The 26531-nt window shown below is 40.7% G+C and overlaps 1 protein-coding gene across 1 annotated transcript; it reads left to right on the forward strand.

The window, feature by feature from the left end:
- The first annotated feature begins 1089 nt into the window (after positions 1-1089).
- On the forward strand, positions 1090-26444 carry DRG1 (developmentally regulated GTP binding protein 1). The gene is given in 10 exon segments (XM_006878386.1): positions 1090-1131; positions 2047-2170; positions 7467-7642; positions 14351-14420; positions 18584-18753; positions 21608-21738; positions 22436-22603; positions 22864-22986; positions 26127-26178; positions 26181-26444. Coding segments are annotated over 10 exon segments (1104 nt in total). The 3' UTR covers positions 26229-26444.
- The last annotated feature ends 87 nt before the right edge of the window (positions 26445-26531 follow it).

Raw genomic sequence — 26531 nt, forward strand, 5'->3', positions numbered from 1 at the left:
AAAAGAAAACACCCACTGCTGTTGAATTGTTTCCGTTTCACGTGCATCTAAAAACTTAAAACGATGTAAATGATATATCATAGGCAGGTGCAGTTGTGCTACTTGTTTATTTATTTAACAGTATGTACTCCACATTCTTCCTCGTCAGACCACATATATGAGTAATTGTACTTGTACTTCTAGGATCATTATTTACTTCAAATCCATTTACTATTAATCATAGTAAACAATACTTCAATTTTGGGCTGTTACAAGATGTGTACCAAGTATTGGTTCTCTGGGAATTATTCATTCGATCATACATTAATTTATTCAACACAGTTATTGTGGGCTACACAGAAGTTGTTGGTGGTGTTGTGTAGTGCCGTCGAGTCGGTTCCGACCCACAGAGACCCTGTATAGGGTTTCTGAGGAGCACCTGGTGAGCTTAAACAGACGACCTTGAAGTTCAAACGGCTTTGCAGTCTGGCGAATGAACACACAGCGTCACACCAGGAGTCCAAACAGAAGTTACCTAAATATAATATTTAAAATGTTTTGATTGACGGAAAAGGGTCACTTTCTTTTACCAAGAGGGCGAACTAGAGACGATCCGTTTCTACTCTAACCCGAGGACAAGGAGTCCTCTTGGAGTGTCCCTGCTGCTGCGAAAAGGGAACCCAGGACTGAGAGTATACGTACATTTTCTCCCAAACCCTAGGGTACGAGATGAGCCCAAGAAACCGCGAAGTACGCGGGACTTGTAACCAGGCGCAGCGCCGAAGGTCTGGTGGGGCGTGGCCAAGCTGCGCGTGACCCTGGGCGCGCTCAGAGAAGCCCAGACCTGGGCGGCCTCTCTGGCCCCAGCTCCCGCGGGCTCTATGACACCGCACTGGCTCCCAGGACGGGGCGGGGTGTGTTGAGCCGGGAGGAGATCATTCCATTCTTTGCGTCTCACGTTGAGCCGCTTGTGAACCTCTCGCGAGATTGGAAAGTACTGCGCCTGCGCACGGCAGTGGCGACTGGAGGTTGTGGCAGGTACGCAGGCGTGTGTTTCAGGGAAGATAACGTGGAGGCCGCTGCGGTTTTTGCATTCTTGGACTCGCCACCATGAGTAGCACCTTAGCCAAGATCGCGGAGATCGAAGCCGAGGTAATAGGCGCAGCTGGCGCCCCACTTCCTTTCCGAACATCTCTTTTTTGTTGGCGTGGCTCCTTTTTTCCCCCCAGCCTCGTCAAGAAAGGCCCCTGTGTTCCGAGTTCAATTATCTCGGTTCCTCAGCCCCTACTCCCTCTCGATTCCTCCCCAACTAAGCCCGTGTTCCGCGCCCCTGAATCTGGGAGCTTGTAGTTAGCTTCAATATGTGTCTCCTGTCCCGACGCTGTAGTCTTGCAATCTTTTCTTCCTGCTTTCTGAGGAGCACTGAATTTTCCCGACCTCGGCGCCGAGCGGCTCACATGCTTTCGAAGCTCTTCCTCCTCCTCCCGATTGTCTTCCCCAGAGTATTGCTCCAGGGAAAGAGGACGTGGAAGTGAACGGACACCTGGGTGGTAGTCTCTTGCCTGAGGACCACAAAGTCGTCCAGGGGTGGCGCCGTGGTTAAAGCACTTGACGGCCAACCCAAACGTCGGCATTTTTGACTTACCAGCTGTTCTGCGGGAGAAAGATGTGGCTGACTTCTTCTAGAGATTACAGCCTTGGAAACGGCAGTCAGATTCTGTTAGATTCTGTAAAGTGGGCATCTGAGGTCTAAGCAGGAAAAGAGGAACAGCTGTTGGATTTCTATTTAGTTTGTGACATGTCGTTGGTCATGCTTCATCTTTTCAGTCCTTGGTTGTTTGCTGTGTAATGAGGGGAATGAGCTGGGGGAGGGAGAGAATGAATGCCCACCGTCTTCTGGAAGCTCAGTAAAGTGGGCATACTGACATGAGTAGGACTTGGTGGGGGGGCGGTGCGAAAAAAGAATCATTGTCTCAGGGTTAGGGTAGCATTCACTCCAGAGTGGTTTTTTTTTTTGTCCCTTTGGAAGCTGCTTTCTGATTTATGACTGTGATTCCTCCCATACAGATGGCTCGAACTCAGAGGAACAAGGCCACAGCGCACCACCTAGGGCTGCTCAAGGCTCGTCTTGCTAAACTTCGTCGAGAACTCATTACTCCAAAAGGTGGTGGTGGTGGTGGGCCAGGAGAAGGTTTGTGATTTTCTTTTACGGTTGGTTTTTTTTTTTTGAGATGTGTTTTATTTTGGGGATAAATGTAATTTCTATGAAAATAATACAGGCCTGTAGTTTTTATCAAAAAAAAAAAAAAAAAAAAGGAGCCCTGGTAGCTCTGTGGAATCAGCACAGGACTGCTAACCAGGGTTGACCATTCACACCCACAAGCCACCCAGCAGAAGAAGGATGAGGCTATCTTATCTGCTCCTGGAAAGTCCATATATAGGGTCACTTTGAGTCAAAATCAACTCTGTGGCTGTGAGTTTTGAGTTTGAAGAGTTTAAAAGAGGAGTCCTCGTGGTGCAGTGGGTAAGCACCTGGCCGCTAAATGGTAGGTCGACAGTTTGAACCCACTAGCTGCTTTGCAGGAGAAAGATGTAGTAGTCTGCTACAGGACATTTTTAGTGTGTCCGATGGGTCACTCTGAGCCTGAATCAACTCCACAAAAATGGGTTGTTTGTTGGGTAGTTAAAAAAAAATAATTAAAAAAATATTTTTAGCAAGGTAGATTTATATTTACTAAACTCACCATAGGATAAGCACTTGACCTCAAGGTCGGTTTGAATCGCAAGGTTCAAAGTTAACAGCTGCACTTTGGAAACCCTATGCATGGTCGCTATGAGTCAGAAGTGACTTGATGGTACTTAACAACAAGAAGAAGCTCCAATTCATGAAATTAAAAAAAAAAATTTTTTTTAATTTCAATTGCAAATGAATTTTTTTCATTTAAAATGCAAATGAATCTTATGTTAGGTGAAATACAGTTTTATTTATTTGTATACTGCATTGATTCAGAACAGATTTGGCTTATAAAAAAAAGTATGCAAAAATAACAGTAAGTTTTGCTACAAAGCCATAGAAACCTTTATTAAACAGAATTAGCAAACTGTGAATCTGTTGTTTCTTGACATATCCTCTACACTTCTGAAGGTAGTTTTTCCATCTCTCTGAAGGAGTGATGAAGTCCTGGTGTGGCGCTGTAGAATAAGCACTGGATTGCTAACCACTAGGTCAGCGATTCGAACCCACCAACTGCTCCATGGACCCCTGTCTGGGGTCACTATGAGTCAGAATAACTGGACAGCAGATAACAGCAACAACAAAGGAGGACTAGTGGCATAGTGGGTTATGCATTGGGCTGCTGACTGAAAGGCCAGCAGTTTGAATCCACCAACTCTCCTTGGGGAAAAATATGGAACTTTCTGCTCCTGTAAATATGGAACTGGCGTGGTGTTGTAGAAAAAAGCACTGGACCAGAAGGTCTGTTTGAAGTGCAAGGTCGGTGGTTTAAACTCACCTGCTCCTCAGAAACCCTATACGCGGTCGCTATGAATCAGAACCCACTTGACAGCACTTAACAACAACAAAGATGTATAGCTTCAGAAACCCTATAAAGGGATGGTATGAATTGGAACCAGTTCTGTGGCACACAATAACCCTTTCCTAAAGACTCTTGCTCTTCTTAATTTGTGCCAGGTTAAAATTGCATTTTTTGCATTCTTAAGGGACTCAAATTGTGTTCCTTTCAAATGTTTAAGTTTGGGAAATAAAAAGAACTCTAAGATCAGTATGGAGACCTGGTGTGGTGCTGTGGGTTAATGCGCCAGACTACAAAGTCATTTGAACTGCAAGGTCAGCTGTTCAAGCTCACCAGCTGCTCCTCGGAGACCCTATACAGGGTTGCTATGGGTCGGAATCGACTCGACGGCACTTAACAACAACAAGATTAGTATTGTAGAGTGGATGGGGTAAGATTTTCCAAATAAGTTCTTGTAGGACAGCCTCTGCTACCCTTGAAGAAAGACTAGGTACATTGTTGTGATGGGGAGGAAAGGTAGGGAATTCCCATTTTTCTCACCAATGCAGTTTTCTTTAAATGTCTTCATCATCAGCTCCTGTGATCAGCCTGTGTCCTTTGAGAAAAAGTTATCAAAATTATAATTCACAAAAATAAGTCACCATAATCCTCTCTGCCTTGAGTCTAACTGGCTCATCATTTACCCTCTGAAGCTACTGTTTTGATTGGACTGCTCTTTGAAGTCACTTTAATAAGACTAAGACAAGTGTATAGCTGAGACAGCTTGTCTGCACCACACCTGATCATAGAGAATGTTTGGACACATTTTTGTTTGCAGAGATCTGTGCATATATGAATTGGAACTCTAGTAGCAATACTTTTTTTGGGGGGGTGGTGGTGGTAAATTTTTATTGTGAACTGAGTGATAGTTTACATGGGAGAACATCAATTTTACACCATCATTTCATTGCAGTGATTACATTCTCCTCTGTGCATCATCGTTCAACAATATTTGCTTCTATTGCTTGTTTTGTTTTGTTTTTTGTTGGGGATGTACACAGAAACACGCAGGAATATATAACAATTTAAACAACCAAAGGGCACATTCTGCAAGCCTGCCTCCTGGACGCCAGCACTTGGCTGCCAGAACAGAGCCTTTTTCTTTCCATGAGTCTATAGTCCTCACTGCTCTCTCTCTCTCTGCCTCCATCTCTGGTGTCACTGCTTCTCTGGATAGGGTCCCGCATTCCACTCGTGCTCTTCACCTTGATGGTTCTATGGTCCTCTGTTCCTGGACTGTAAGAATAACTACTCTCCCCTTTTTGTTATACAGCTTCTACCTTTACAGTTGTGGCAGTAACAATTAGTCATGGTAACAATTACTCACTATTGAATCATAAGACTCTTACCCCCATCTCTTCACCAGACTCATCTAGACAAGATGAAAACTATTCAGTAGGGACTCTACCTTCCCCTGCACACTAAACTGCCTCTTAAAAACTTGTAAGCCAGTCACTTCGTGTCTTTATCACCCCTCATTTTAGGTAGCCAATGTCTAAGTTTCCTGTCCTTATCTACCCCGTATAAGAGGTTATAGGATTGATACTTGATGTGAAGATTCCTTCCCTCTCAGTTGGTATTTTAATAGGAGCTCTGGTAGCATAGTGGTTACGAATTGGGCTGCAAACCTTAAGGTCAGCAGTTCGAAACTACCAGCTGTTCCTTGGGAGAAAGATGAGGCTTTCTGCTCCCATAAAGATTTACAGCCTCAGAAACCCTGTATAGGGTTGCTATGAGTCGGAACCGACTCCACGGTACATAACAACAACAACATCCATAAATATAGGTCAAGTTCATCAAATCGTAGCAATTTACACTTGTTTTCCTTTATCAAAAAAATTTTGTTTTGTTTTGTTTTTTAATCTTCCTTTAGTTGAGTTCTGATTATCAAGCCATCGAGTCTAGGTCAAATAGGTACTATTTGGACATTCTTGCGCATCTCCCCTCACTTCTTATCAGCTGGATGCTTCAGCTCTAGCCCTTCGTGGCTATATCCTTGTTCATGGACTCAGGAGACCCAAGGTCTCACCACACTTTGGACCAACCAGCCCTTCCTCTTTTCTCTCTCATCTCCAGGTCAATGGGAATCTATGGAACGTGGTTGAATTCAGCCCATTTCTTCATTGCTGCCTTTCCCCCTTCCACTCACCAATAGACCAGTGTGGTTTTCAGGAAGCTGACATGCCTGCTCATGTGTTCCTTTTGAGTTTCAGTCTAGGAGGGAGGTTTGTCCTGAAGGGACTTGATTGTTTGCCTTGATGGCTCCCCGGCAAACAGCTTGCTTGTTCTTGTAGTAGCCAATCATACTGCCATTTTTGTTTTGGATTTTTCCTGCTCATCTTTCTTTGAAGATGTATACTTGTCCTTTCTAGTGGGAATGTCCCACCTCAGAAGGTTCTGGATGAGGCTCAGAATTTCACCTAAGGTCTTATACACTGCAAAGACTCCGTAAGAAGCCTATTTCACTGGGCAAGTTCTAGAACCCCTTTTAGATATTCCAATCAGTTATAGGCTTGAAGATGGGCTTACAAGCTTTCTGTAGTCATGTTTCCCGACATTCCTTTCTTTCCCACTCAAGTGTCTGTTTTACAGTAGTAGGCAAGAGAAACCAATATTCATAAGTCAGTCAAGCATCTTAACATTATTTCCACTCTTCAGACTATGCCTCGATCCCTGTATCATAAAGCCCTGTTGTTCCAAAGTTGAGCATGCATCACTTTACCTCTGTCCCATGTAGCCCATGCTAACCTGCCTCATGGTTCCCCTGTCTTCCTTGTTCTTCCACCCCTTTGCCCCCGTAGCAGTACATTTTGACTTAACCTTGTATGTACCATAAACAAGATTTAAAATTTTAAATTAAAAAAAAGAAACTGATACAACGAAAATGAAGATGAAAAGAATAAGTTGAGTGAAACCAAGAGACATAAGGTTAGAAACAAAAGAAATTATGGTCTATATATTTACTAGAAAGGAGTCATGATATGGTGCTGTAGGATTAGCACTGCACTGGTAACCACTAGGTTGGCAGTTCAGACCTACTAGCCACTCCTTGGAAACCCTATACAGGGTCTTTGTAAGTTGAAACTGACTGGATGGCACTGAACAGCAAAATGTTGCTAAAAAGAGGTCACAAATTTTACTCTGACCTTGTTTACAGCCACTGTAATATAGAGAAAAACTAATATGTCACATAATTCTCAGTATTTGTAAGACAAAATCTTTTAAATTTTGTTTCAGATCAATTATTATATTTGTGTTCTAAACACTGTAGATAGTATGTTGTTGATGTTGATAAGTGCCATCGAGTCAGTTGTGACCCATAGCGACCCTGTATAGGGTTTCCGAGGAGCAGCTGGTGACCTTGAACCGCCAACCTTGCAGTTCAGAAGGCTTTGCAGTCTGGCATATTAACTCACAGCGCCACACCAGGACTCCATGTTGTTGCTAAGTACTGTCAAGTTGGTTCTGACTCATAGCGAACCTGTATAGTGTTTCCAAGGAACAGCTGGTGGGTTTGAACTGCTGACCTTGTAGTTCGCAGTTTACTGTTAATCCTACAGCGCCACACCAGGAGTCCATAGGTATGAAGAAACGTATATAACAATGTAAATGAAGAGGAATGAAGTATCTATCCAACACCACATTGAATGTTATAAATTGCTACATACAGAATTTTGTGCACTTAAGTTCTGCATAGGGTTGGTATGAGTTAGCTGACTCAACAGCACCTAACAATAAAAATACAAGTAAACAAAAGTTCTGCTTTTGAGAGAAAACTGTATAAAGTTTGAGAAATAGGGCCTAAACACATGTGTTTTATCATGTGTTTAACTAGAAGGGTAGGCATCCAACAGGACTGTATTGAATAGTGCTCCCATAAATAACTCTCCTTTTTGATCTTCTTTGGTGTTTTAGGTTTCGATGTAGCCAAGACAGGTGATGCCCGAATTGGATTTGTGGGTTTTCCATCTGTGGGGAAGTCAACCCTGCTCAGTAACCTGGCAGGGGTATATTCTGAGGTGGCAGCCTACGAATTCACTACTCTGACCACTGTGCCTGGTGTCATCAGATACAAAGGTGCCAAGATCCAGGTGAGTCCAGCTTGCAGGCCAGGGCATGAACAAATCTATTCTTTTATTCATTTAGGAAACACTTATTAGGAGCTCACTGAAAAGGAGCTCGGCCTGCTCTTTCATCTATCATACTCTCTCTACCATGATAGATAGAGCAGTACATAAATACAGTACATTGTGATGCCTGTGGAAACACAGAGAAAGCCAGTACTCATTTTCCCCTGGGAATAGATGGGGATGGTCTGGTGAGAAGTCAAAGAAGGCTTCATGTAGAAAGTGACATTAAAGGTGGACATTGAAATTTGAATAGCAATTCACCAAGTGGAGACAGAAGAGGAAAGAGCATTTCAGGTGACAGTAGTGGTGAACAGCCTGCTGTGGTGCAAGCTTAGATTTATCATGTGTTTAACTAAGAACCATCAGAACTTTACAAAAAGGTTAATAACGTGCTCAGATCCTTTTCAGTTGACAATTTTTGTCTGTAAAGCTAATGAAGTTGGTCTCCTAAGAAGTTTTAAATGATAGATTTAGGGCTCCCAAATGCGGGATCACCTAGGATGTGAAAGAAAGTATATGTAAAATAATACTCACGGAAGAACATTCTGCACAACTAAGAAGGCAGGGGTCTGGTTTAAGGTCTAGGTGGTTAGGCCATGACACTCTCAATAACCCACCAATTTTTGTGGCATCCTTAGGCTGAAAGAAACACTTAATAGTTCAGAATAAGCAATGGATTGCTAACCATAAGGTTGGCAGTTCAAACCTACCAGCCACTCCTGGGAAACCGTATATAGGGTCACTCTGAGTAGGAACCGACTCAACGTCAATTCAACAACAACAAATTTAAGTATAACTGTCCTTACGGTCAAAATCATTTTACTCATGTGTACCTGCCCACTACTACACAACCTTTCAAACCTTGGAATCAGATTGGACATGCCACATTTGGTTCTTTTCCACATTGATTTTTAGTGTTTTTTCTTTTCTTTTTACTTTATTAACCAGTGATGAATTGAACATTGCTCTGATTTGGATATGATGTAATCAAAAGCAATGTAGTAGAATCTAGTGTTTAAACTGTAAGCTGCTTGAAGCTAGTAGTTTACTTGATGACTGAATCAAGTATTACTATGTTTCTCTTGAAGTTTTAGAAATATCCCATGACACCCATGTAAATTCACTGTTGTGTTGTTAAGTGCTGTGTAGTTGGTTCTGGTTCATAGCAACCCTGTATTGGTTTTCCAAGGAGTGACTGGTGGGTTTGAACCACCAGCCTTTAGGTTAGTAGTTCAGTGCTTATCTTACAGTGCCACACCAGAACTCCAAGTTCATTGTAGTGGTGTTGGAGGTGTGCTGTTATTTCAAGCTCATAGTGACCTTGTATAGGATTTCCAGAACATTTAATTATGCTCATCAGGAATCTGTACCTGGACCAAGAGGCAGTTGTTTGAACAGAACATGGGAACACTGAACGGTTTAAAATTAAGAAAGATGTGCGACAGGTGTATTCTTTCAACATACTTATTCAAACTGTATGCTGAGCAAATAATACAAGAAGCTGGGTTCTATGGAGAAAAACGTGGCATCAGGATTGGAGGAAGACTCATTAACAACCTACGATATGCAGATGATACAACCTTGCTTGCTGAAAGTGAAGAGGACTTAAAATATTTACTCATGAAGATCAAAGAGCACAACCTTCAGTATGGATTGCATTTCAATGTAAAGAAAACAAAAATCCTCACCACTACACCAATAAACATTGTTGAAGTTGTCAAGGACTTCATTCTTCTTGGATCAGCTATCAACACTCATGGAAGTAGCAGTGAAGAAATCAAACGACGTATTGCATTAGGCAAATCTGCTGTACAAGACCTTCTTAAAGTGTTGAAGAGCAAAGATGTCAGCTACTAAGGTACACCTGACCCAAGCCATGGTATTTTCAATAACCTCATATGCATGTGAAAGCTGGACAGTGAATAAGGAAGACCATAGAAGTATTGGTGCTTTTGAGTTATGGTGTTGGAGGAGAATATTGAAAGTTCTATGGGCTGCCAAAAGAACCAATAGATCCATTGTGGAAGAAGTGCAGCCAGAGTGCTCCTTGGAGGCCAAGATGGCCAAACTTTGTCTCTCATACTTTGGACATATTGTCAGGAGGGACAAGTCGCTGGAGAAGAATATCATGTTTGGTAAGGTGGAGGTTCGGAGAAAAAGAGAAAGAACCCCAGCAATATGGATTGGCTAAGTGGCAGCATCGAAGGACTCAAGTGTGGCAACAGTAGTGAGGTTGGCCCAGGGTTGGGCATTGTTTCGTTCTGCTGTGCATAAGGTCACTATGAGTTGGTACCGACTCAGTGGTACCTAACAACAACAAAAATGACTTCTTCATAGCAAATATCTATTTTAAACAACATAAAAGATGACTATATACATGGACCTCACCAGATGGAATACACAAAAATCAAATTGACATCTGTGGAAAGAGACAGTGGAAAAGGTCCATGGTGGTGGTGGTTTTGTGCCGTGGAGTCAGTTCCTACTCATAGCAGCCCTGCATAGGGTTTCTGAGACAGACTGTAAATCTTTATAGGAACAGAAATCCTCATCGATTTCTTGCTAACCTTGAGGTTAGCAGCCCGACTCATAAACTTTATGCTACCAGAGCTCCATATTATTAGCCAAAACAATGCCAGGGGCAGACTGGAACAGATCATCAGTTCATATGCAAGTTAAGGGTGAAGCTGAATAAAAGTAAAACAAGTCCAGAGAGCCAAAATACAACCTTTAACATATCCCACCTGAATTTAGAGATTATCTTAGGAACAAATTTGATGCATTAGACACTAGTGATTGAAGACAAGAAGACTTGTAGAATGACATGAAGAACTTCATCCAGGAAGAAAGCAAAAGGTCGTTAAGAAGACAAGGAAGAAGGAAAAGACCAAAATGGATGTCAGAAGAAACTGAAACTTACTCTCCAGCATAGAGATACTAAAGCAAATGGAAGAAACGAGGAAATAAGCTGTATAGAAAATTTCAAGCAGCAGTTGAGAAGATAAAGTCAAATATTACAGCGAAATGTGTAAAGACCTGGAGTTAGAAAACCATTCCTCAACCTGAGGGAACTGAATAAAAAATTCAACCCTTGACTTGAAATATTGAAGGACTCTATGGGGAAAATACTGAGTGGTGCAGAAAGCATCAGAAGAAGATGGAATGAATACACAGAGTCACTGTATCACAGTGATGTTCAGTCATTTCAAGAGGTAGCATATGATTAAGAGCCAATAATCCTGAAGGAAGAAGTCCAGAGTACATTGAATGCTTTGGCAAAGAACAAAGCTCTTGGAATTGATGGTGTACACATTGAAATCTTTCAACAAACTGAGGCAACACTGGAGGCACTCACTCATCTATGCCAAGAAATTTGGAAGATAACTATCTGACCAACTGGAAGAGGTCCATATTTGTGCCCATTCTAAAGAGAAGTGGCTGAACAGAATATGGAAATCATCAGACAATATCATTAATATCCCATGCAAGCAAAATTTTGCTAAAGATAATTCAAAATGGCTGCAACCATACATTGACAGAAAAATTCCAGAGGTTCAAGCCAGAATCAGGAGAGTACATGGAATGAGGGATATTATGGATCTTGGCTGAAAGCAGAGAATACCAGAAAGATGTTTTACCTGTGCTTTATTGATTCTGAAAAAGATTTCAATTGTGTGGGTCATGATAAACTATGGACAACACTGTGATGAATAAGTATTTCAGAACACTTAATTGTACTCATGAGGAACGCGTACGTAGACCAAGAAGCATTTGTTCAAATGGAACAAGGGAACGCTAAATAGTTTAAAATTAGGAAAGGTATGTGCCAGGGTTGTATTCTTTCACCACACTTACTCAGTCCATATGCTGAGCAGATAATTCAAGAGCTGTATTATATGAAGAAAAATGAGGCACCAGGATAGGAAGAAGACTTATTAACAACCTGTGATATGCAGATGATACATCTTGCTTGCTAAAAGTAAAGAGGAATTAAAAAACATACTGATACAGATCAAAGACCACAGCCTTCATATGGGTTGCACCTCAACGTAAAGAAAATAAAAATCCTATCCACTGGACCAATAAATAACATCTTGATAAATGGAGAAAGGATTGAAATTGTCAAAGACTTCTTATTGCTCGGATCAACCATCAACACTCATGGAAGCAGCAGTCAAGAAATCAAATGATGTATTGCTTTAGGCAAATCTGCTGCACAAGGCTTCTTTAAAGTGTTGAAGAGCAAAATTGTCAGTTTGAGGACTAAGGTACACCTGACCCAAGCCATGGTATTTTCAATAACCTCATATAAATACGCAGGTTGAACTGTGAGTAAGGAAGATCATAGGAGAATTGATGCATTTGCGCTATGGTATTGGAGGAGAATATTAAAAGTATCGTGGACTGCTGAAAGAAAAAAAAATCAACCTATGTTGGAAGAGGTACAGTCAGAATAGTCCTTGGATGCCAGGATGGTGAAACTTTGTTTCTCATACGTCAGACATTTTGTCAGGAGGGACCAGTTGCTGGAGAAGGATATGTTTGGTAAAATGGAGGGTCGGAGAAAAAGAGGAGCCCTCCAACGGGATGGATTGGCACAGTGGCAGCAGCAATGTGCTCAAATGTAGCAATGATTATGAAGTTGATGCAGAACCAGGCAGTGTTTTGGTCTGTTGTGCATAGGGTTGCTATGCATTTGTGCAGACTTGTTGGCATCTAACAACAATAACATGAGAGACAAATTATGGCCATCCTGGCTGATTGATTTATTATTCTGGCAGTCCATAGTACTTTTAATATTCTCCAACACCGTAATTCAAATTCGTCAATTCTTCCATGGTCTTCCTTATTCACTGTCCAACATTCGTATGCATATGAGGTTATTGAAAATACCATGGCTTGGGTCAGGTGCACCTTAGTCCTCAAACTGCCAGTTTTGCTCTTCAGTACTTTAAGGAGGCCCTGTGCAGCAGATTTGCCTAATGCAATACATCGTTTGATTTCTTTTCTTCTTTTTTTTTCGAATAAACAGCTTTAATATATGTGCTGGATGTGATGGAGGAAGCTTTATTTGCCTTTCCGGCCCTTGATTTTCCTCAGATAGAACTCCAACTCTTTGCCCTCTAGAACATAGCCATCTGCTCAGCCACACTGGCCTGGTCTTGAAGTGATCCATGCAAGAAGCTTGCCCTGCTGGGATTGCTCCTCCAAAAGACTGCTGCTTTTTGCATCCTTTTTCCTTTCATTGTATTTTTTCTGAATTTTCTTTGATCGCTTTTTGTTTAATATCTCTTCCTCTTCAGGAGTCAGTTTGGCTCCCTTCTTGCAGTGCATAGTGGGACTCGTACCACTGCTGATACCGTGTGCTGTCAATGAGCATGTTGCAGTTCTTCACTAGAGTCTTGGTGAGGACCAGCCCATTATTGGATGCATTGTACACAACATCAATAGTCCTTGTTTTCTGGGTACAACACTCATAACCCCAGGAGAAGTTCCCCACATCCAGCCTCAGGGCCCAATACTTCTTGTTGTCTCCTCTAATACGTACTGTGTGTTTGCAGTGGGGGCCGATCTTAGTGTTGGCAGCCGAACGTCCAGCTCATACTTAAGCTTCTTGTGGTAGGGCTTTCTCTTCCCCCAGTCTTGTGGCGCTTGTGCCAGTTGTCCCACCCGGGAGATACCTGTCACTCGGCACTGGCTAGAAAGAGAAAACGCAAAGGGTCACAGTCCCACTGTTTGGTTTCTTGACTGCTGTTTCCATGAGTATATATGGTTGATCAGAGCAAAGTGAAATCTGACAACTTCCGTCTTTTCTTCATTTATATGAGTGTTGTTTATTGGTCCATTGCTGAGGATTTTTGTTTTCTTTACATTGAGATGCACTCATACAGAAGGCTGTGGTCTTTGATCCTCATCAGTAAGCATTTTAAGTACTCTTTGTTTTCAGCAAGCAAGGGTGTGTCATCTGAATATCACAGGTTGTTAATGGGTCTTCTTCTGATCCTGATGCCACATTCTTTTTCTTATAATACAGCTTCCCAGATTTTGTGTTCAGCGTACAGATTGTGAATAAGTATGGTGAAAGAATACAACCATGCATACCTTTCCTAATTTTAAACAGTTAGTGTTCCTTTGTTCAGTTTGAACAACTACCTCATGGTAGTTTCATGTAGTTTCCTCATGAGCACAGTTAAGTGTTCTGGAATGCTTGTTCTCCACAATGTTGTCCATAGCTTGTCATGATACATACAGTCTAAAGCCTCTGCATAGTCAGTAAAGTACAGGTAAACATCTTTCTGGTGTTCTCTGCTTTTAGCCAAAATCCTTCTGAAGTTAGCATTGATAAGATTTGTTCCCTGTCCTCATCTCAATCCAGCTTAAACTTCTGACAGTTCTTTGTCAATGTACGGTTGCAGCTGTTTTTAAATTATCTTTAGCTAAATTTTACTTGTATGTGATATTAATGATATTCACAAGACTATCTAGGCATTTTAAACAGGTACAGTATATTAAAAACTGACGTTTATTTATTTTGCAATGGTCACACACACACTTATGAGGAAGATTGGATTTATATGTCCTAAATTTTGGTTACTTTAGAATTAAATCATTTTATCTTTCGCTTCAAATTTATAACGTTTTTTTTCCCCCTTGTCCTTTATCTTACAGCTTTTGGATCTCCCAGGTATCATTGAGGGTGCTAAGGATGGCAAAGGTAGAGGCCGTCAAGTCATTGCAGGTGAGTGGTCCATGGCCATTATTCCAGGGGATGATCCCCTTACCTTTTGGTATTCTTTTAGCAAGGGACTTTGGGCTTGGAGATGCTACCCTAGTGAAGGCACAGTTGACCTGTCTTTTCACCAGAGTGCATATCTCAGGACAAATGAAGTGTTTTGGTTAGTTCCCACTGGTAGCTGTTGTTATGTGCCGTTGAATCACTTTGGACTCATAGTGATCCTGTATAAGGTTTCCAGAGCAGGTTAAAAACTGCAACTCAGGTCTTCCGACTCTGACCAATGCCTTTACTTCTTTTTTCCATTAAAAAAAATAAAATGTTATAACAGGGTTGTTGTGAAGTGCTGTCGAGTTGGTTCCAACCCATAGCAACCCTGTATAGGGTTTCCGAGGAACAGCTGGTGAGCTTGAACCACCGACCTTGCAGTTCATACGGCTTTGTAGTCTGGCGCATTAACCCACAGCGCCACAGCATAAAAGGGTAATCATAAAACAATCTATTGCTCTCTTTTCCTTGCTCTATAGGCAAGTATTTTTAAGCCTCAGCTAAGCTGTTGTTTTTGTTACTTAACTTTTTGTAAATATTATCTTTGAATTCATTTTTTTGCTGTTTGAAAAAATTCTTTTTTTCTTTGTTGTTGAGAACATACACAGTATAACATATACCAGTTCAACCATTTTAACTTGAAAGGTGATTGAGGGATGTAGTCTGATAGGAAAAAACGTTTGCAGTCAGGCGTAATACCAGATTTTTAATAAAGCTCAAGTGGATACCTCTCAAATCATTGATGTTTGCAGTAAGTGTATGGGAATGCTGTCCCACATGAAATAACAGGTTTTGGATGGATCAAGCATTTTAAGGAAGAACGGGAGCACAAAGTGAGGGCAGACCAGACCCATTAACTTTGACAAATAAAGGTCTTGCGGCTGAAGTCCAGAAATTGGTGGAAGAAGGCCATAGAGTTACTATTGATGTGACAGCTCCTGACATTGGCATCTCATATGGTTCAGTGTTTTCATTGTTATGTGAACACGTTGGCCTCAGAAAGTTTTCTGCTCAGTGAGTGCCAAAAGGGTCACATGAAAATCACTAGTTGAAAGAGCCTATCTTTCTGCTGTCTTTTAAGCAACGTTGTAGCAAATGAATGATTTTATGGAACAAATGTCCTCTGTCATTTGAGAAAATCTATCCAGATGAGCCCTTTGACATCCCAAAACAGTTGGCCATACATAACCATTTGAACTGACCTCTCTGCCTTGAATTTCACTGGCTCAGAAAATCCTCTTGGAAGCCACTGTTTTCTCTGGATCGTATTGGTAAATTCAAGAGTCATCTCTGTTTCTGATATATTACAAACATCTGGTGTTCGCGTTCCATTTCTCTAAGAGTGTAGAACTAGAACGTTGATGGGATTGAGCAGGAGTTTTGACTCATGGGCTTTACTATTCAGTGTGATAATGCAGTGAGCTAGCTCTTTTGGAGGGAAACTTCTAGATAATTTTGACAGGCTTTTTTTTTTTTTTATGTGACTAGTCAGTAACTGGTAAAAAAATCCTTAAAGCTTGGAGGATGTGGTCTGTGTTATTGAATGTATGCTGGGAGCAGGAAAGGAGACGGTGTATAGGGACTCAGCTGTTTAGAATGAATATTTCTGCTAAACTTCCTTCTTTTCATTCTGTTGTTTTATTGTTACACTCTTTTGGCCTAAGCCTGAACTCCAGTGACATTTCTGTCACATGTCTTGGTTCTCTTTAGACAAAGGACCACATTTCCATTTTCAACATCCTGTTCCTGCTCTAGTGTTCTATGTTCTTTTACATTGTCTGTTTAGGGTGCCCTGGGTATTTTCATGTGGTTGTCAAATTGTGGACATAAGCAAGCTTTTTTTTTAAAACTGTTGTTGTTTTTAAGTGCCGTCAAGTTGGTTCTCACCCATAGCCACGCTGTTGTTGTTGTGAAGTGCTGTCGAGTGGATCCCTGTGGCTCTTTGAAATTGTTTTTTGTTAAGTGTAAAAGCTCTAAATTGGGTATAGATTTTTTCATTGCTCTTATTGCTGTGGCCTTGCACTGTTGATTTTTTTCCCAAATTAGAGGATACACTTGCCCCATAGGACTTTCTAAGTTGTAATCTTAATGAGAACAGGTCACCAGGTCTTTTCCCCTGCTGAGTAACTGGTGACTTTGAATTGCCAAACTTTTAGTTAGTAGCTTAGGGCTTTAATTTTCTCTAAATATGAAAGGGAATGGTACAACACAGAACACTAGAATAGATAGATTCAACTTCATTTTGACCTTTACTCGTGGAATGTTTTAATTTTGCTTTATGCCTGTGGTTCAGTGTAATACTAATCGTGTCCCCTTTCATTCTCAAAAATTTCCTGTTGGGATGATAAATTATATAGTCACAAATATGTTTTTGTTTGTTTCTTTGGATTTTTACAAGCGTGGCTTACTTTTTTGATAAGAAATCAGTAGATGTTAAAACTACAAAAATCTCCTAGAATGTTTGAGTAACTATTGTTCTGTAGCATCTGAGTAAATCTCACCCAGACAGAAAATTCTTTGCTATTTTGGGATAGGCAAAGATTTACTAGATGGAACACTGCCATCGGAAACCATGAAAAAAGCAATAAATTAATTGCACATTATTGAAATTAAAAACTTTTTCTGGTCAAAAGATAGTTCAAATGAAAAAGCAAATTGCACATGGGGAGAAAATGTTTGAGATGTGTATCTGACAAAGGACTTTATTTCAGAATATATAGAGTGCTTATACAGTATTAAGACAACCCAATTAAAACGTGAGCAAAAGAGTAAGCACAAAAAGAGATATGAATGGCCAGTAAGCATGTGAAGAGATAGTTAACATCATTAGTTATCAAGGAAATCACATTAAAGCCACAATGTGCATACCCATAAGAGTGGCTAAAATTGAGAGGGGAAATGATAATACCAATGTTTGGTGAGGATGAGGAACAATTGAAACGGTTGTATACTGATGATGGGAGTATTGCTGTTAAATGCTGTTGAGTCAGTATAGAGTTTCCAAGGCGCCGTTGATGGGTTTGAATTGCTGATCTTACTGTTAGCCATCTAGTGTTTATCCAGGGAGTGTAAAATAATATAAATGCTTTGGAAAACAGTTTGGCAGTTTCATATAACCCAGAAATTCTACTTCTTAGTATTTACTTCAGAGAAATGAAAATATATGTCCACAGAAAGAGTTGTATACGAATGTACTTGATAACATTGATCATAATTATCTAAAATTGTAAACAATATAAATGTCCATCAACAGATTAATGAGTAAAGTTATATCCATAAAATGGAGTGATGAGAGGAATAAATTATATACACATGACGTGGATGACTGTAAAATGGAGTGATGAGAGGAATAAATTGTATATATGTGACATGGATGAATCACAAAAATATGCCAAGTCAAAAGAGGCACAAAAGAGCTTACAATACAAGGGAGCATCAAAAAGTTTATGGAGACATTTCGTTATCGTTTACTTCTGTTTTTCCATGAACTTTTTGAAGCCCCCTTGTATTGTATGATTCCACTTACATGAAATTCTAAAATGTGCAAACTAATTTTTGGTGAAGAAAGCAGGTGAGTATTGGCTGCCAGTGGATAGGATGGTCTACTGCAGAGGGACCCAGGGAATTTGTGGAGATGATGGAGGATTCTGTATTCGGATTGCTGTGGTGGTTACTTTGGTGTATACTTTGTCATCAGACAGTTTGCTCAGAATAGTTAAAAGTTACTGTTTGTAAATTATACTTCAATAAAGTTGATAAAATATGCTAACCAGATCATCTTTTTCTCTTAGAGTTCTTTCTGCTTTAAGTCTTTCTAAACTCTTGGAGATTTGAGGTGACTATGGTTAGAATTTTTCTCTGACTAGTTTTTCTACTAGTGTATCTAGAAGATAAGGTGGGTGTGCTGACTCTTAGGCAATTATGTAGTGACTCTAAGACAAACATTGTAAGTTGACTTCTGGGAAAACATTTTTGTAATTTTAAGAACTTTATATGTATGTACACAATCACCTCCCCCCCCGCCCCCCCAAATCCTTTTTCTCTTTAAGAAGAAATGCAAAAGCTATTTGAGTATTTGGATTAGTTATGAGTTTATTGACCTTTTTCACCAAATTCTCCAGTGGCCCGAACCTGTAACTTGATCCTGATTGTTCTGGATGTCCTAAAGCCCTTGGGACACAAGAAGATAATTGAAAATGAGCTCGAAGGCTTTGGCATTCGCTTGAACAGCAAATCTCCCAACATTGGCTTTAAGAAGAAGGACAAGGGAGGCATTAATCTCACAGCTACTGTAAGTAGGGAATGTGATAATAGGTCTGGCTACTAAAGGGACTGGGGTGGGGGTTAGATTCATACTGGCATCTGGAGATTTAGCTATGCTGATTACCTTACCTAATGACCTTACTCTCTGACTTATCCTTTGCAGCTCTCATTAACTCTTTGGTTTGTCTGTTTGGGATGATAGGGGGATATGGACTTTATATATTTGCATGAAGTACACTTGACTCTAGAACAGCACAGGTTTGAACTGTGTGGCTCCACTTATATGTGAATTTGAAAAAGGAAAAATGTGATGCCAATTATCTTTGTGCGAGCAGTTCATCTCTCTGCTAAATTGTGTGTCGCAAGAAAAAGTGACCTCTGTGGTTTTCATGTATTTTTTTCATTATTTTTAGTAGTGATGCTGGAAGTGCTCCTAAGAAGCAGAGAAAAGTCATGACTTTAAAGAGAAAGTTGGATTGGTTGATATTTACCATAGATAAGGTCTGCAGCTGTGGTTGCCCTCCATTTCAAGATAAATGAATCCAGTATAAGGACCATTGTTACATAAGAAAGGGAAATTTGTGCAATAAGGAGGCGTAAAAACTTTGAGATTTTTGTACAGTACCTTTTTATATTGTCATAAAAACACAGCTTGTATATAACATACAAAATACATGTTAATCAAGCATTTATGTCTGCCATAAGGCTTCTGGTCAACAGTAGGCTATTAAGTTTTGGAGGAGTCAAAAGTTATATGTGGATTTTCTACACCTCAGGGGGTCAGTGCCCCTAACCTTCTCCCCCCCCCCCCCCCAGGGTTTTTGAAGGGTCAATTGTGGATGGCTGTCAATACCATGTTTTTATAGCACACCTACTATCGGGCAAACGTTGTAGGCTCTTGGGATATATATTATGGGGAAAAAAGTTAATGAGTTAAATATAGTGTATTGATGGTGATATCTAAGGAGATTAAATAGGAAAAGGGGATAAGGGAAGGAGTGTTGGTTTTATGTAGGGTGGTCAGGCAAGATTTCACTGAGGTAACATGAAAGTGTGAACAAGTAGAAATCTTGGGGAAGAGCATTTCTTAATAGATAGAAACCTCGGGTATGAATGCACTGAAGATAGAGCATGCCTTTGCATGGTCAAGGACCAGAATGGACAAGTGGAGCATACTAAAGTGGAGTCATAGTTGTTGAATGCTGGCCGTTAAGTCCGTTCCAACTCAGTGAACATGTATAGGGTTTCTGCGGAGTGGCTGGTAGGTTTGAACCACCAGCCTTGCAGTTAGCAGTCCGTTGTTTATCTTACAGAAGCCATAGTAAAGGGCTATGCATTTACTTTGAATTGTGATGCAGACTTAACATGATTTGATGCAGGGTTTTGTTTGTTTATTTCAAATCTTATTGTAGTAAAAAACTGAACAAAGTTTGCCATTTTAATGATTTTTAAGTGTGTAATTCAGTGCCGATTTAACATTATTGCTATCATCACCACTCACTGTTTTTGGAAGTTTTACAAAACCTCACACATTTTTCTGATAGCCATCCTAGTGACGGTGAGGTATTGATTTAGGTTTTATGGGATCATACTGGCAATTCGATTGAAAATAGACTGGAATGGGGTAAGAATAAAAGTATATATCATTTAAGAAGTTATTGCAATAACCCAGATAAGAAATGATGGCTTCTTAGACCAGAGTGGTAGTAGTGGAGATGGGAAACAATGGATTCTGGAAAGTTTTTAAAAGTAACCGATAGGAATCATCGATGGATTGAATGTGTGTTATGAGAAAAAGAGATAACTAATTTTTTTTCCTAATCTAGAAAAATGGGCTCTTGTTAATTTAAATGCTAAGACTTGGGATAGAATAGGTTTGGCGGAGAGGGGGATATCAGGGCATTAAGTTTGAGATATCACTTAGACTTAAAGGAATGATCTGGACTGGATTATAAATTTTGGAGTCATCAGCTTTAAAGCCATGAGCCTAGCTTAGATCACTAAGGAAGTGGGTGGGTATAAATAGGGAAAAAAGGAGATTTGAGGATTGAACTCTGGGGCCTTCCTGCAATTGGAGGTTGGGAGATGGGAAAATCAGCAAATTAGAATTATACGGAAAAGTAGGGCTAGAATGAAAGTTGGAAGAGTTTGGAAACCTGGAAATTGAGTAAAGAAAGTGTTTCAGATGGGAGTGAGTGATCAGTTCAGTCATTTGAATACTGAGCTTCCTACTAAATTTAACATTATAGAGATCCAGATGATTTAAATGGTATATATGTGTAAGCTGTTCTGCCCAAAAGATTCTTCCCTTTATCCTATTAGGTTTGAAATTTTAGCGTTCAAGATTCCTTTTTTTGAGTTTAGAAAACTTTAGTTTTTTAAGCATTGCCTACTAAAAAGCAGTTACTCTACTCCAGGGTAGCCTCACTAACATCTGCTGTCCATTCTAACTAGGAGTCCTGATGTGGCACTGTGGGTTAATGCGCCAGACTACAAAGCCATTTGAACTGCAAGGTCGGCGGTTCAAGCTCACCAGCTGCTCCTTGGAAACCCTATACAGGGTTGCTATGGGTTGGAATCGACTTGACGGCATTTCACAACAACAGTAGTAACCTTGTACACCAGAATAGAGCTGCTTAAGATTTCCAAGACTGATTCATTATGGGAGCAGTCTGCCTCATTTTTCTCCCATGGAGTGATTGGTGTTTAAACTGTCACTTTGCAGCTAGCAGCCCAATGCTTAATCCACTGTGCCACCAGGGCTCCTTTCAGGGTAGCAGTCTTCAGAAATGAGTTTGCACTGTAGCTAGAGTTACCCATGTATATGGGAATGTACTTTTGGGAAGTCTTTTGCTCTCTGACCATTCTCTTGATCCATTCAGTGTCCTCAGAGTGAGCTGGATGCTGAAACTGTGAAGAGCATTCTGGCTGAATACAAAATCCACAATGCTGATGTGACTCTGCGTAGTGATGCCACAGCTGATGACCTCATTGATGTGGTGGAAGGAAACAGGTACCGATCTAGAGCACAGCCTACTGCCTTGAGTTTGCAGCTTTGTAATGAAAATAACACTGGATCACCAACTGGACATCAATTCTAACTATAGTCATGCTGCTGTCTTAAGTAGTAGTGAGGTTTTGGTTTCTTAAGCTATACAATGAAGCATTTGTTTTGATTTCTAATATCTTTCCTAGTGCTGAAGTTTTATTTTGATGGTCAAGTTTCTCATTTCTGTTCCTTAATGTAAATTTAGCATCCGCTAAGCTCTTGGTCAGGTGGTAGTTATTATAGTCAGTCACTCTGTGCTCCCAGAAGTAATAATCCATTTGAGAGACCCTGTAGGCTGCCGTACAGAGCTTGAGAGCAGGACAAGTCTAGTCTTTCCAGCTTTGTAGTTATTCACTGGGACATAACATCTAGAGAGTGACAGAGTTGGGATTAGAGTCAGTCTGGGTGACTTCATAGTTTATCTCTTTCCACACAGCGTGTGGTCACTCGGGAATTCTCTGCCTGACATATTAGAGCCTGAGTTTGATTACTTTTCAACTTATAGGTCACTTTTTGGACTTTACGCCTTTTTTTGGGGGGAGTGGGGTACTGATGTGCCATATATGATGGGGTTCTGGGTAAAGAGGTGGTGCCAGTCATCAGATTGATAGTCTAGTCAACAACTCAAGGCTAGTGTCCTATTTGTTTTCTTCTCCTGCAGAGTTTATATCCCATGTATCTATGTGTTAAATAAGATTGATCAGATCTCCATTGAGGAATTGGATATCATTTACAAGGTACCTCACTGCGTACCCATCTCTGCCCACCACCGCTGGAATTTTGATGACCTGCTGGAAAAGATCTGGGACTATCTGAAACTAGTGAGGATGTAAGTCTTACTTAAGATGAGAGGGAGTTGAACAGCCAGACTATCCTAAAATGATAACCTCTGGAGCTCATTCACAAGATTTTTTTTAGAATTATAAATAGATCAGTTCCTTTCATCTGCTAGACCATATTTGAGGATATTCGCTTTCTTAGGTTGAGAGTTATCTGGAGCTGATCTTCTCAGGGGTATTGGAAGGTGGGTTTGCATTCAACACATGAAATGTTCCAGGCAGAAGGCAACCTCTCTTGCTTTTGTTCTAGTTATACTAAACCCAAAGGCCAGTTACCAGACTATACATCCCCAGTTGTGCTGCCCGACTCCAGGACCACGGTGGAGGATTTCTGCATGAAGATTCACAAAAATCTTATCAAAGAATTTAAATAGTGAGTATCACAGGTGTGCAGTATCTCCTTTTCTAGTTTCATTAACTTGGAAGTTTTAGGATAGCATCAGAGAAGTCTGGCAACTGGGAGGCTGCTACAGTGCTTTGGTTAGAACTCAGCAGTGGCTTCTGAAATCCATGCAGGGTGGAGCAGGCTGAGCTCCAGGAGAGGTGGGCTGATGGTACAAGAACTAAGAGTCTTTCTAAAATTTTCTCGTGAATGATGTGAGGTTAGTGCTGTTTTGGTCCTTTACAGTGCTTCCTATCTCCAGACCCATGACGTGTCCCACCATTGTTCGTGGCATGATACTTACCTTGAGGACTTAGTGAAGTTGCTATCTGCTGGGTTTCTCTCCTGTAAAGTTTCTATTAGACAATGGTGGTGGGGGAGATACTTTGTGTCTTCACATGTTCACCCGGCTCTGACTCTCTAATGGAGCTTGTCTACACCATAAGTTGCAGTGGTGTTTGTCTGACAGCGATCCTCTCTTTTCCTCTTTCATTCTACATTCATTGATTGGAATTCTACTGTGAATTAGTGCTCTGTGTTCCCTGCTTATTAATCCACAGGTTTACAAAGTTACTTGTAATTCTAATAGTGAGAACGTTTCAGAATTGCAACCCATATCCTTGTGAGAAATACTTGCACTTAACTGGATTACAACATTGATGAAAAGTTCCTTTCATCTTTACAGGCTGATAATTTCAAAATAGTTTTAAAAACAAAAGAAAAATAGTTCTAGGAAACAAGGAAAGTGACATTTAAAAATATTCTGATCCTCAGAATAGTGAGAGAGGTCCTTTATTGAGCCTCAGATTACTTTTATATATATATTTATATGTAGTAGTGTGCTGCTGAGTCAATTTTGACTTGTGGAGTCCCTTATCAGACAGAGGAGAGCTGCCCTATGAGGTTTCCAAGGCAGTAAATCTTTATGGAAAATGACTCTACCTCATCTTTCTCCTATGTAGCCACTAGTGGGCTCCTTCACGTTCCCATGTTGTTAAGTGCCCCTGAGTCGGTTCCAGTTTAGCGGCTGGTGGATTTGAACTGCTGACCTGGCAGTTACCAGTCCAGTTATGCTTATCCTACAGCGCTACACTGGGACTCATATTCAACACTGTTGTTCCTAAGTGCCTCTGAGTCCGTTCCCACTCATAGTGACCCTTTATAGGGTTTCAGGAGTGGATGGTGGGTTTGAACCACCAGCCCTGTGGTTTAGCAGTTCAGTGCTTGTCCTACAGTGCCACAGCATGACTCCACATGGTTGTTGGTAGTGGTTGTGTGTTGTTGAGTTGGTTCCAACTCAGTAAACCCTGTATATGGTTTCCAGGGTTGTAAATCTTTATGGGAGCAGAAAACTGCATAGCGGCTGGTAGATTTGAACTGCTGACCTTGTGGTTAGCAGCCTACCTCGTAACTCACTTTTCTACCAGGTCTCCTCATGACTCCACATAGTGATACTGACTTCCACTACACTTGAACCACATACTTAGGCACTTACTGAGTCAATGAAAAATCCTCTTGGAAAAAGTTCAAATTTGTCCTTGTTTATAGATTTCTGTATTGCCTCTGCCCTCCCACACTTGTCCCTGCCCTGTTCTCGTCACGTGCTTGTCTGTGTGGACATATAGCCATCTTCTTTTTTTCCTCCCTTTGGGAGAAAACTACCTGAAGTAGAAAAAAATGAAATGGTATCACACAAAGACATGTATGTGGTGCTGTAGGATAAACACTGGACTAACCACAAGGTTGGCGGCTGAAACCCCCAGTTGCCCCTCGGAAACCGTATAAAGGGTTGCTATGAGGAGCTCTGGTAGTGTAGTGGTTATGACTCGGGCTGCAAACTTTAAGGTCAGCAGTTCGAAACTACCAGCCACTCTGCGGGAGAAAGATGAGACTTTCTGCTCCTGTAAAGATTTACAGCCTTGGAAACCCTGTACAGGGTTGCTATGGGTCGGAACTGACTCCACGGCACATAACAACAACAACATGAGTTGGTATCAACAGGACGGCACTTCCCAAGGACATATATAATCCCAATTACACACCAGGGGGTTATAAAAAGTTTCTAGAAAAATAGAATTAACAGACAATGGGGTTTTTCTACAAACTTTTTAAATAGGTAGTTTTCTTGTCCTTAAGCACAGTCCTTCTCCATTTTATTTTTTTACTCAAGAAAGAGGTTTTGGTATGTGTTTGTTAGGGTTTCCGTATGCATTGCTTTTTTTTCCAAAAGGGCTTAACTAGTTTGCACATTGCCATCAGGAAAATAGGAGACACTGACTTAGTTCAGATATTTATTGTGATTGCTAAAAACTTGTTTTCTAGTTTAAGAGAATAAAATGGTCATTTTTCATTTGTTTAAATATATTTGCTTGTTCATTTGAAGATTTTTATATATTCTACCAATGATATCTATTCCTAATAGCTTCTCTCTTTTTTAGTAGTTTCTAGTTTAATGATTTCTTTTTGGAATAAGTTTTTGAAGACATTTTTAGCTCAAAGACAATATAATAACTATATGGCCACCATTTTTCATCTTTAGACACATTGTTATCTCTCAGCATCTTTTTTTAAGGTCTCAGTGTCTTTTTTCTTTTAATCAATTTCCATCTTTAGCCCAACATACTCTTCATGTTGGAGGTCTTTCAGTAGGGGAGGGCATTTCCCTAGCAAAGCTGAAAAAGGGAAACCCTATGCTTCTTAGTGGTTACCACTGTGGCTTTAGTGGGGCCAGTACAAAGAAGGTGTTCTGTGACCGTATGTAATCGACATTTAAGTGTTTAAGAATCTATTCCCAACTGAATTATTTTAGGGTATTTCGCTGTGACATGCTTTCTCCTTTTAATTTTAAATTGGGCTTCTTAGACTGCTATTGTGCTTTTTCAAACTTTTTGACCTTAAACTACTTGGAACACGAGAAACCACACAACTTGCAGAAGTTCAAAGGCTCCATGTACTGCACTGCTGAGGCTTGGCTTTTGAGTGTGATTGAGCCTGAGAGAGGTACTTTGGCTGTTGACAGGCTTGTGGCTCCTGAGAGCTGGGACAGAGAATGTGTGAAAGGGTGGTGGCATCCAGGCAGGTGGGTCTAAATGATCATTTTCACTGACTCTTCTTTTTCCCCTTCTGTTCAGCGCTCTGGTCTGGGGTCTCTCTGTGAAACACAATCCTCAGAAAGTGGGTAAAGGTCACACTTGTTGGAGGATGAGGATGGCATTCAGATTGTGAAGAAGTGAAACCTTCCTCTTTTTCCACTGCTGGGCCAGCACAGCAGCAGCAGCAGCATTCCCCATGACCAAGCACCCTGCTCTCAAATCCCTCCTCAGCTGCTCACTGGGTCAGGATTCAGGGGGAGGGAGATGGAAACACACACACTGGAATTTCACTTGTCTTAGTTGTCACCTTGTCTGTTGAACTGTATAAAGAACCTGGTCTGCAGCTGGCTACGTGCAGTTCATGGTGTTGGTGTGAGAGAGTTCGTTTGGAGATGGACTTTAAGAGGCATTTGAGAACTTGCTATATGGTGTGAGGTGGATACA

This window comes from Chrysochloris asiatica, unplaced genomic scaffold (assembly GCF_000296735.1).
Source record: "Chrysochloris asiatica unplaced genomic scaffold, ChrAsi1.0 scaffold00128, whole genome shotgun sequence".
Classification (NCBI taxonomy): domain Eukaryota; kingdom Metazoa; phylum Chordata; class Mammalia; order Afrosoricida; family Chrysochloridae; genus Chrysochloris; species Chrysochloris asiatica.